General features: G+C 47.1%; 1 protein-coding gene across 1 annotated transcript; it reads right to left on the reverse strand.

Annotated features, from left to right (window-relative positions):
* Nucleotides 1-909: 909 nt before the first annotated feature.
* On the reverse strand, nt 910-9,924 carry LOC121360449. Its single transcript, XM_041480291.1, has 7 exons — nt 9,848-9,924; nt 8,751-9,029; nt 7,041-7,289; nt 4,216-4,218; nt 3,330-3,464; nt 2,626-2,745; nt 910-1,244 (listed from the first exon to the last, which is right to left on the reverse strand). The coding sequence occupies exons 1-7, from the start codon at nt 9,906-9,908 to the stop codon at nt 1,093-1,095; spliced, it is 999 nt and encodes a 332-aa protein (XP_041336225.1). The 5' UTR covers nt 9,909-9,924; the 3' UTR covers nt 910-1,092.
* Nucleotides 9,925-12,078: the final 2,154 nt, after the last annotated feature.

A 12,078-nucleotide genomic window follows, 5' to 3' on the forward strand; every position in this document is an offset into this window, starting at 1 on the left:
TTGCTGGGACTCAGCTGCCTGCTGCCTGAGACAGAATCCCTGCCCTCTCCTCACCACATCCTTCTTCCCTGCAGGTCTAGCCCAGCTGCTCCACAGGCACAGCTCCCCTGAGCAGCACAGGACATGCGTAGCAGCAAGGCTTACCTAAGAGATTCTATAAATTGCTGCTGTCTGTGCAAATAACACAGCCCCGAACAAGCCTACATGCACAGGCAGATGGCCAGCTTCATCAGCTTGCAGTAGCTAAACTATTTCACTAAAGGCACTAATGCTTGCATTGATAAACAATCTCAGCCTTAAAATCAAGGTTTCTGCCAAAATTGCAGCCCCAAGCCCCCATCTGCTGCAAGGCAAGCAAGTGACAATGCTTGGGGGCAGCCCAAGCAGTCGGGTTCTGGTGAAAAGTCACCTGTACCCTCTGTCATTTGGGGCACCAAGAGGTGAGCAAAGCCAGCACCAGCCCGGGTCTGCACACAACATCTGCAAGTCAAATTTCAAGCCCTCACCACTGCTCCTGCTCCAGGCAGCAAGAGGTGAGAGCCAAATCTGGAGCTCAGAGGAGTGGCTCAGATAAGCACCCAGGACAGCAGATACCGAGCTGAGACCTCCTTTGAGTTTCCTTGGCAGGGCCTGGGAAAAAACTGCCCTGAAGTCTCCCGAGAAGAAGATTTCTCAGGAAATTTCTGGCAAGTCCTTGGCTTCTGCCTGGGACTGGCAGGCCACCTCAACCTGCCTGTAGTGCCTGCCCCTGGCTGGCAGAGACACGGCAAGGGATGGGGTGGGCAGGGACGGGGGGAGCCCTCTCATCCCAGGCTGTCCCCTGGGCTCCTCGGTTTAGCTGCAGCTCTGTTATCAGGCAAAGCATCAGAGAGCTGCTCCTTGTGTTTGTTGGTGAACCTGTCAGGCCACGGCAGCGGGCCTTGAAGCCACGTGTGTGCTTTTCTCTGTATTTCCTTATTTTCTTGTTAAATGAGGTCAGAAGGTCTGACACCTCACTTCTTTCCCCTGCTAAAATTTTCCAGACACAGCAAGAGTATGGGATGCAAAGGACAAGTGTCACAGGCTTCAGGGTGGAAGAGCAAGCGTGTCAGATCAGTCATCGGTTGGATCCGGGAAACAGTCTGAGGCATCTTCCTGGCTTTCCATATCCACTAGGACCTCAGCATCTGGCATTTCCTCAGCTTCTATCTGCACTGGTAAGTTTTCTTCTGCCAGCTCAACACCTTGACCAATCTGGGCAGCATCTGGAAAAGGGAGAAATGGTTTATAAGTGCCCACACTGCGGCTCACGCTCATGGAAATCCACCCCTGGTCCCGAATGCTGCAGGCTGCCTAATCTGCTCAGTCCCCTAGCCCCAGGCATCTGCAAGCCAAATTTCATTTTTCTCTGTAACTACTCATTTACTGAGCTATGCATCATGCCTTAGGGCACTTTGGTATTGAAGCTGTCTGGCTTCTCAGTACCAAAGTACTTTAGTACTGTTAGTACCAAACCTTTAGTACCAAAATACTAAAGCCAAATCTTTTTACATTTCATTTACATCTGAATAATTAAAGCTGGCTAACAGCACGCATTTAGTTCTTGCCTACTTTCCACATGCATCTCTGCTTTTTACTAATTTGTAAAAAAATTAAATATGGACTACTTTTTAGTTAAACATAATATTTGAATTTTTTATTAAAAGCTCTACACTTGAAGTATATTAATATTAAATGACCTGAAAGACTTTTTTTTCCTCTTTCTTGTTGTATGTTCATAAGTAGCATATAATATTTTGAAAGCAGAGCAACTAGCATCCAAGGTTAGATATAAAGCACAGCAGAGCTACAGGAGGCTGTGCTCAGTACAGTGAAGGACACCAGAAACAGAGACAGCAGTGCTGAGACCAGGCTGTGACCTATGTAAAGCTGCTCCAGTTCATGATGCCTCTGCTAAACCTACTTCAGCTGATGATGGTGCATTACTAGGCAAGGTGTTGCCAGCATTTGTGTCTGGGAAGCAAAACTGAGGGAAACATAATGCAAAAAGTGGAGTAATAATATCAAGCCCTTACAGAACAGGACATTTCTGGAGGGTTTTTATCACCACACTCTCTTGACCATATTGTGCTAAAGCTGTGGGGGTTTATGCTCGATTTCTCTGGAAAATTTAAAATGTGACCATATTCCCACTCTAGCCTCAATTTAAGAAAATGCACAAGCCTCTGGCTTTGATGGGATTTAGCTGTGTTTACAGCTCAGCATATTGGCTCCTGCTGTCCTGAAGATGACTGCTTAAATAAACAACACCGATTTTCATAAAATGTTACTGATGAGTAGGGGAGAAGGGTGAGAAAATTGCAGGAAAACTGCTGAGATTTGGGGGCGTTGCTGTTTCTGAGGTATGTGGCACAGGAGATAGTGGAACAGACAGGACCCTTTGTGGGATGCTTGTGGGATGGCTGCATGAGTAAGGCACTGAAAAATGCCCTGCTGCAACTCCTGGAGAAGGTGCAGCACCTTCCCTGTGCTGGCATGTCCCAGGCCCCTCTCTACTGTCACCTCCACCCCCAGCAGCCACACACACACACTGTGTCCCTCCTGAACAAGGCGTCTGTGTGACCTCAAACAGGTCTCTGGACTCACCAGGCTTGGCAGGAGGATCAGTCTGGGCAGCCTGAGCCTCGACACGGTCTCCACTGGGGGGGCTCTTCGTGCCCTCCCCGGACACCACGGACAAGGTTAACCCGTCATCCTTCTCCTCCTCTGTGAAACCAAACCCAGAGATGTGAAGGAAGAGGCCCCCACAGCCCCAGCCCTGCCAGACCCCCAACACGAGTTTGTGTCCCCTCCTCAGGCGCGCTGGCTCCGCTCCCGGAGCGGGCAGATGCCGAGAGCAGAGGGTCACTGCCAGCCTGCCAGAGACCAGCCTGGCCATGCTGGCAGGATCACAGCTTGAGGTGGCAAGGGCAGATTGCTCCCAGAGACTGGTGCTGACAGAGCACTGCCATCAGAAACCATTTTGGGATCACACCTGAATGAGGTTCCACTTTATTTCCATTTTATTTACCATAGGAGAGGTTTTGCTGTGGGTTTTTCTTCTGGCCAGGAGCACAGGGTGAGAGCACAAGTGTGAGGTGAATAAAGGAAAAGTGGGGTTTAATTGCAGCCATAGAGGCTGCCTATCAGCAGGCAGACTCCTGCTCCAGCAGGTCAAGGGAGGACAGGCTGGAGGACAAGCAGCCACCCAGCTGAGACCAGGTTACTCTAAGGCCACATCAGCCCCAGCCTGCACAAACACAATCCTCTCCAAAATTCATAACAGGGGGGTCACAGCATTCCCCACTCACCTGAAGGCACTGGGATGAACTTGTGTCTCCTCTTCATGCAGCAACATATGGCTGCAGGCAAAGCCACCACCAGGATAAGCACACCCGCTGCACACCCTGCCAGGATGTAAATGAACCCCGGGTACCGCAGCAAGTCTGCAGGAAGGACACAGCATTATTAGCTGCCAGGGTGGACAAACTCCTTTCTCCCAGTGGGAGAAACCCTGCAGCCAGATTAGAGCTTGTTGACATCACCGTTGCTTTAGTTTGGATCAGGGCAGCCGGCACTGTGAGCTGTATGGCACTTTGTGATTTATGTGACATGGTTTAATTATGGCATGGAATCTTTCATTAAGAGGAGAAGCCTGTGTGCATTCACTTCTGCCTGCTCTGATCACTGACATCTAAGGTCATCTGTAAGTTTTAATCAAATTTAACAGGGAAGGTGGTGGGTTGAAAGATGCATTTCAACAAGCTGTATGAAAACGGGCAGCTGAGGAGGGAGACCTAAGGAAGCACCTCCCTGTGGCAACAGCTCTCTTCACAGAGAGCAGCAGGCACAACTTCCCAAGGATTTTTCCTGGGAAGGCAGTGAGAAGTACAGAGAGAAGAAGAGAAAGCAATTCTTATCTCTATCCACTGCTCGCGTTTTTGCACATGTGGAATGTGTTATGGAGATTGTTTACCCAAAGTGATTTGGTTAATTGGACACCAGTGATTAGCCAATCACTCAAAGCTGTGTCCTGGTGTCTCAGACAACCACAGGTTTTTCAGTAGTATAGTATTCTTTAGTATAGTTATAATATAGTATTAATGTAATACAGTATAGTTTTAATAAAGCAATTGTTCAGCCTTCTGGATCATGGAGTCAGAGCGCATTATTCCAGATCGCCTGTTTCTACTATACCTCCTGCTGAAGGAAAAGCTGCAGAGTCTGCCCTCAGAGCTGGCATCAGAGAATCTGCTTAGGACAGTCACGTAATGACTGCAGCAACCCCAGAGCAAGTCTCATCAGAGCCTGCACTGCCTCTGGAACTGCAGGGAAAAGCCACTTGTCCACTGAGCCCTTCCCTGGCTCTGCTGCTGCTCGGGGAAGGATTCTGCCCCGTTCCCCTGCCCGGCCGGGAGTGCAGAGCAGGCAGCGGGAGCGAGGGCTGCAGATGGCCGAGCAGAAGGGCAGCACAAGTCACTGGTGATTATTCCCCAGCTCAGAGCCTTGCTCAGGGTTCTGTGACGGGGCAGACCCACAGGTTCCCCGCTGCTGAGCGGGCAGCTGGTACAGGGCACGGCAGGCTTGCACAAGAGAGACCCAACCCAGGCTTGCTCCTTCACTGAGAGCATCTCCTCCAACCTGGGCAGCCTTCGGGAAAACTCTTCTTGCCATATGCAAAAAAACCCTCACACAGCTCCACTTTAACATAAATTCCTTAAAACTCCTTAGGTAAGCCTGTGCCATTCCTTTTTGAATAATTTAACTGCTTTTCAGCAGCACACATGCCTGCACAGCACAGCAGCAACCAACAGGCTCATTTGGAGCTTATTTCAAGCCCTCAAAAGCACTAATTGCTCCACATCTCCAGAGACTAGGAAGAATTTTAAATGTTCCAGGATATACTACACACCATCATACTCCACCTACTCACCAGGACAGCAAAAAACAACTGCACACAGGTGCTCGTGGTATTTTCAGAGTGCTTGTTCCAGTCTTTTTAAGAACAATTACCAAGTTCAAAAAAATCCATATTCAAAACTAAAAGCTTTCATCAACTCAGAAATAATTTCCCTAATTATCTTAGTTGATGAAAGCTGAGAGAGTATTTTCAAAAGTATAAATACAAGTTGGAAATTTTTTTCCTGAATTTTTTTCCTAAAAATTTGCCATTTGTTAATAAGGTCTTTTTGAGATAAAATATTGTGTTAAAAATAAGCAATGAACAAGTAATTAATCAATAAAAGTCTTTTATATATGTGAACTTCTTAACTTCTGAATCCTGTGTGTTCAGAGCCCTGTGTTGCCTGGGAAGTTCACGGCATTTCTGCCAAATTATTTTTTGGTTATTCAAAATTAATTTCATCAGCCAACAGGTTGCCCAAATTGATGTTTTTGCACAGATCGTATACCTACAGCAGAAAAATTAAATTCAGCCCTTTGCCTGGAGCAAAAAATAACCCACAAAAATAATTAACTTTCAATTAAATTAAATGAACCCATTTCCCTCCTCAATTCATTTTACTGGTATCCAGAATTGCTTTAATTCACGTTTTACAAATGTGGTTGCATTTGATGACTAAAAAGTGGAATTGCTGCCACCTTCTTTCTTTCAGACCCTTCCAAATATGTGTTTATGTGTCCATCCCTAAAGAGATATCACTAAATTCCCTCATGAGCTTTCCAAGGGAAAACGGGGAACAGATATCGCACCCAGGGGACTGGGCAGCCACCCAGGATCAACCACGGAATCTGAGAGCACTTGTGTGATTTCTCACAGGGCTTGACTGAACAGCACATGGATGTTCACATCCTCGTTCCCCAGTGCCTCTTGGCCAGTTTGGGTCTGACTGCACGGAACAGCCTCCAACCAATTTAACTGGGCAAAGTCCAGATCACTGCTCCAGAGCCACAAATGCCAAATCTGCACAGACTGGCCAGCCATGCCAGAGGGAGCAGGCACAGACAGCCCAGAGCATTTCTGCTGAGTGCCACCACGCTGGACACAGGCTCTGGCTCAGGAGGGGTGCTTTCACACCAGCTGCATGCCAGCCACAGCAGAAAGGATAGTATCTGCCGTGGAGCTGGAGTGCCCCAGACAATTTTTTAAAATGCTACAATACAGTTTCTCTAGAGGCAAAAGCGATTAAATTAATTACAGAAAAATTGTCAAAAGCCTTATGGATAAGTTATACCTGTAGCTTTGACAACCATCTTTGCTGCCAGAGAGTAGAAGGACCTTCACTACTGGAGGTGCACATTAAATGATACCCAAGGATCCAGATTTTCTGTCTCATTAAACTCTGGCCTTATTCAAGCAGAATACTCAGTATTTATGAACAGCTTGCAAATGGATAAAGTCCCAGCCTTCTCGCGGACTTACATGTCTGAGCAAGGATATGGAGGGGGAAAAACCCTACATTCCATAAGTAAATGGCTTGTGTCTTTACCCACTTCTGATGGATTGGGCTGGTGGAGAGACATTTGTATAGATCAGAAAACCTTTTGTGATTCTGCCCTAGATAAGGGGAAAAGAGATGAGACAAAACAGACAAAACACCTCAACTGAGTCCAGCAGCAACAGGGCTGAACTAGTGGAAGTGTTTTTGTTGGGATATATAGAAACTGGAAGGCACCTGGATCATGAATGCACATCAGAGTAGGAAGCAGCACAGAGGATAGATTCACAAGAGGGTGCAAATCTCCATCACCGAAAAGTAGGAAAAGAGACAGATGGAGATCCGTCCTGGCTGCAAAGCTGGGTTAAAGAAACAAACTTTTCCCCTCAACAAACTTATCCCTCCTCAACAAACTTATCCCTTCTGTGGTTGTAGGCTGTGTCAGTCTAAGGCACAAGAGGGAGAAGGAAATCAAGGGGTCACTTTCTAAAGGCAGGATTTGGTAACTCTGGGAAGGATATGCCAGAGGACAGAAGAATTTGATATTTTGAGGGCACCAACCACCCTTCAGTTTGCTGGTGCAAGAGACCAAAAGGAAGATTTTCTGGAGATGCCATTACTCACCGTAGCTGCACGACAGCGTAATGGGCCTGGTCCTCGTGATGCTGTTCCCCTTCAGAATTTCACACACAAACTCCCCAGGCTCCGTTGTGCCCAGGTGAACCTTCTTCCCAGCATCCTTAATGCAAGCCCCCTCGGCTTTCAGGTGGGTGCCATTCAGCAGCCACCTAAAGACCAGGATCTCGTTGCTGGCCACGTTGCAGGACAGCTCTGCAGTTCCATCAGGGAAGCACTGGATACCAATGGTCGGCTCTGGTCACACACAGCATGGGGCAAGGGGAGCAGGGAGGAAAGAGAGAGGTGAGGAGGGGACTCAGCAGTGAACACCAGCTGAACAGAAGCTTCCCTTCCCAGCAATCCCAGTAACACCACATTTACTGTGTCATGGGAGCACAGAAACAAATAATCACACTCTTGGAATGCCTGCACTCTGCCCTGAAATGCTTGGGGTAGTGCCCACACCAATCTTGCTAGTGACTCTTGATCCCTGTTTTGGGGATGCCACCAAAATCTGGCATCTTTTCATTTTCCTGACACTGGAAAAAAAAAAAAAATAAAAGCCCCTGGTCTGAGAGGATGGTGGAAACACCCAAAGCATGTGCCAGCCAGAGCCCTCCTCTGTAATCAGCAGATAATCACAGCTTTGGAGGAGACTCAGCCCTCCCCTCCACCAGAGGTTTGTACTTTTGCTGTCACTCTGCCCCTTCTTCCATTTTAGAGAAGAACTGGTGCAAATCATGGCCAACATGGACACAAACACAAGACACCTGAAGTTGATATAGTTGATAATACCTAGATAGGACATTTTAAAATAAATCAATGAATCATTACTTTTACTATATTTGCCTGAATTTCTCTCTTTCAGTCTACTACAAGGAGCAAACCTATTTCCTACACTTGCCACTTTGCACATACAAACTAGATAGAGAACTGGTGTGGTTTTAGGACAGCAGGAGCAACACTCAGAACATGTATCCATGGAAATAAGCTCAGAAATCACTTTCCTGTGCTAGGACATCATCTTCAGTTAAAATTCCCTGCCTCCAGGAACATGTTGGCAGTGAAAGTTTTTCCCTGCCTTAGGGGTGGCAACAGAACAGAAGGAGGAGGCAAATGTTCCCAAAGTAAATCCCCTGAAATGGAGGTTAAACCCAGGACACTCCTGCAGTCTTTGACTCCTTCCAGCCTACGCCCCTGTTCTTCACACCAAGGAGTCACATCTTTGACCTACTGTGCACAGCAGTTCCGCCTGTTTGCACCCAAAAGGTGTAAGGGTTCATTTGTCTTCACTGAGACCAGTTTGCTCAGACATTTTCATTACAGTTTCGTGCGCTTCAATTTATCTTAGAAGCCTGTGTAAGTGAAAGCCCTGCAAAAGGAACGGTGGTGATGAGGACCAGAGCAACGCTCTCTGTCTGCCTGGAGCACTGTTCAGCAGGAGGACAAACCCTCCTAAGCCTTCTTCATATTAACCCAAGCAATGAGCTGGATCCTGTACAGAAGTGACTTTGTTTCTGTCTTTGCTGCCTGCAGATGGATGAGCGGGCACACAAAAGGGAGCAGGAATTCTGAGGGGACAGGAGGGAGACTGGCACGGCTCCCAGGGGCATCTATAGCAAGCCTTGAAATTTTTCCAAAGAAACTGCTTGAGCATCAGGCTTCCAAGCAGGTTCACAAGTTCAAAAGCTCTTTGTTGCTAAGAAGGCCACTTACCAAACACTTCCAGTGTAAAATTTCTGGTGGTGTTCTGAAAAACAAATCCGTATTTTCCTTCATCGTCTTTCTCCACACTCCTCAGCACCAGGGAGCCGTTCTCTAAGTTCAGCCATCTACTGGCAGAAGAGCCACACTTGGCCAACAAGGCATCATTTAGGACAGTTGTAGAGCACTTCTTATCCTCCTTGCTCATGCTGGAGAAGGTCTGCAGGCTTTGGATTTCCAAAGAAAAGACTGCTGAGTCGCCGCTGAGTGCTCCAGTCCAGATGGCAGAGCCTGAAAGGAGAGTAAGGTTGCCATGCCCATCCATCCCCTCCTGGCTACCTCCCAGGAAGGAAAATGCCCAGATGAGACATAAGAGGGACAGACCAACCTTAGGGACAAGTTGGATCACCAGTGATTGAAAATCAGAGGATTTCTATAGGGTTCAACATCCCCCACCTCAACAGCACAGGAATGGTGTGCACACCATGCACAATACGGAAAACAAAGGCTCAATAGCTGGTATTTTCTCTCCCTGAATTTAAGATAACCATCTACCAGCCCCCATCAGAGATGAGAGACTGTGCAAAGAAAGGTCCTCAGGGCATCAGTGCCATGGACCTTGCACAGAGGGTAGCAGAAACAACAGCTGCAGGTGCACAGCTGCTTTCACCCAAAAAGTAAGGTCACAGATTTAACTTGAAAAGGTCTCTCAGTACACTTGCACATTATTAAGTTGTTGTGTGTAAATCAGAGGTGGGTAAATGGCAGGGTGACAGCAGCTTGGGGACTAACCCAAGGTCACACCGAGTGTTGGGAGCTGGACCATGTCGCTCTCCAGCCAGCACTCTGCGTACAAGGACCTTACATTCCCTGCTGAAAAGCTTCTACAGATGCAGGACACTCAGAAAGTACAATATTGTTAGTTATTGTTATTTTACTCGAAAAATAGTCTTACTTTGGTCTGACTTCCCCTTTCATGCATTAGCAGCTGCGCTATTCGATGTCGCCCCAAACCTGGTAGCATCCTTAAAAGATCTTGGAGCAAAATTAGGGTGTCTGCTCATCTAGGCAAATCTGTGCCAACCCCGACAAAGAAAAATCCTACCTACCTTGAGTAACAGTTATTATCACCAGCAAGCAGAGCAGAGTCAAAGGAGAGCCGAAATCCATTTCAAAGAGCTCCTTGCATCATATGCCGAGGAGACGATCTGGCTACAGAGCTCGGTGAATATAGTGCTCGGGAAATGATGTCAGAAGCAAGAGTGGGGGGGAAAAAAAAAAAAAAAAAAGAAAAGAAACTCCATAGTGGACAGATTGAATGATGTTTCAAAATAGACCTGCAGGGTTTTGGGTGACTGAACTCGGGCTGAGCCAATGCAAGCCACAACATGCTCTGCAAAGTCCCGCAGCTCAGAGGTAGCTGTTAGTGTGAGAATAGGGCTGGGAGGTGAGGGGAGACAAAAATATCTCCTGGTCAGCTCACCCCATTTAGGAAGATGCTAATGCCAAGAGCAGGCAAAGGAGAAACACATTTCTTTCATCCTTTTCTAGTTCATTAAAGTACAGCACCCCCACCAAGGGAGAAGAAATTAATCCAGTCAGGTAAAGCACTGCACACGAAAACCAGCTGATTTTCTGAAATACTAAAAATGATCACTCCTTGACGTCTCACCAGCAGGAAGGAGGTGTGGGACAAGGCTCACCCTCTGTTCCCAAAGGTTGTGTTGCCAAAGTGAACTGTGCCAGGTTCTTTTACTGACTGAGTGGTACCTGCTGTGCAGGAAAAGCTCCATACAGCCACCCCAGGCAAAGAGTAAGGCTTATGGAAAGTTAAGTTGCGCTGCAAAACTAAACTGAATGCAGCCCAGAAGCCACCCCAGCTCTGTTCGGAGTGCAAATCTCAGAGATGAGACTGAAAAGCCAATCCTGAAGAAACTCTGTGAATCAGTTGTCTGGAGAGCCAGGTAAGGCCAGATACCTGGCACTTTTTGAGATGGCTTAAAGCACACTGGGCATTGCACCCAGTGCCACGATGGGTTACACAAACAACACAGGAACAGCAGGAACTGTCTCACTCACTGGAGGAAGTACACTGGTATAGCATCAGAGCCAACATCTGGGTGCTTTCAGATGCTTAGCAGATGTGCTGGGGAATAACTACAATAGCTGGGTTCAGGATGCAGCTGGGAACCTTTTATTTTTGTTTCTCTGGACACAGATAGACACAGCCCCCTAAGGAAGCTCCCTGCTGTGGATGCATGTGTACACACACATTTCTGAGAAGTGGGTAAACCCCTTGTGTTGTGGTCTGCACTATTTTTCAAACAATCTGGCCATGCTTGAAAAATTCCACATTTCAGCTGCTGGTTTGGCCACTCTGACTTCTTATCAATGACAACTGCACCTCACCTCCTGCTCCCAGTTACCCAAACTTACAAATTTGGTTCAAGGCTATCACAGCAATATGCCGTCTTTATCATATGTGCATAGGACAGGCCTAAATTGATCTAAGATGAGACAGAAATAGACTTCTCTGAGAAAAGCAGTGAAGTGAGTCTTCAGACACTCGTAGCAGTGCAGAGGAAGGGAGAGAGAAAAAAGTATTTACAGTAAGAAACACTTTCATTTCCTTCTGTGCTGCTGAAATAACATGAAGAAAATCTCTCAAATACCACTGCAAGACTGGGGCTAACCATCTGCCTTGGATGTGCACATTTAACTGCATTTCACCTTCATGCTTGAAGGGCAAGCTGGTAGAGTTTAGGGTTGCAGTGCTGTGGTGGAGACACGAGACAGAACAGACAGCACGTGCAGGGTCACCTCTGAACAGCACCCCAAAATCTCAGAATCTCAGCAAAACAAGATGCAAAAGGGGTCTGCATAAAGACTAATCCAGCAAAAGTTGACCTTTTCTTCCAGCCAACGAGAGCAGAGGCCATTTGCAATAAAATCCCAGAAAAATATGGTCTTTCTGCAGCCGCTCTGTTGTCACAGAAGTGACTCTGCATGACTGTGACATTGCAGTGTCCTGTGTCTCCCTCTCAGTGACTCCAGGGCAAATGAGTACATTTATGAGCTCAATATTCCTGACTGCGAGTGCCCCATACATCACACAGTATATGAAGTCCCATTAGGCTTCTTCTGTCCCTCACATCCTCACCAGCTAAAAAAAGCCCAAAAGGAATCACAGCCGGGATAAAGATGACAGCACACACACAATCTGTGTTGTCATCAATCAGCAGCCCCTTTTAAGAGCAACACTCTCAAATTTCACGTATAATGAAACTGTTGGATGAGATCTGGCATTAATTTCTAGCATTGGCTAATGAGTGCTCTCGCA

This window comes from Pyrgilauda ruficollis, unplaced genomic scaffold (assembly GCF_017590135.1).
Source record: "Pyrgilauda ruficollis isolate IOZ18807 unplaced genomic scaffold, ASM1759013v1 scaffold50, whole genome shotgun sequence".
In the NCBI taxonomy this organism is placed as follows: domain Eukaryota; kingdom Metazoa; phylum Chordata; class Aves; order Passeriformes; family Passeridae; genus Pyrgilauda; species Pyrgilauda ruficollis.

Excerpts from the sequence above, each read along its gene's own strand:
- LOC121360449 (XM_041480291.1), bottom strand. The coding sequence starts at position 9,908 with ATGGATTTCGGCTCTCCTTTGACTCTGCTCTGCTTGCTGGTGATAATA. Across the intron at positions 7,290-8,750 it reads TTTTACACTGGAAGTGTTTG|AGCCGACCATTGGTATCCAG; the intron begins GTAAGTGGCCTT and ends GTGTGTGACCAG. Across the intron at positions 1,245-2,625 it reads TGATCCTCCTGCCAAGCCTG|ATGCTGCCCAGATTGGTCAA; the intron begins GTGAGTCCAGAG and ends TCCCTTTTCCAG.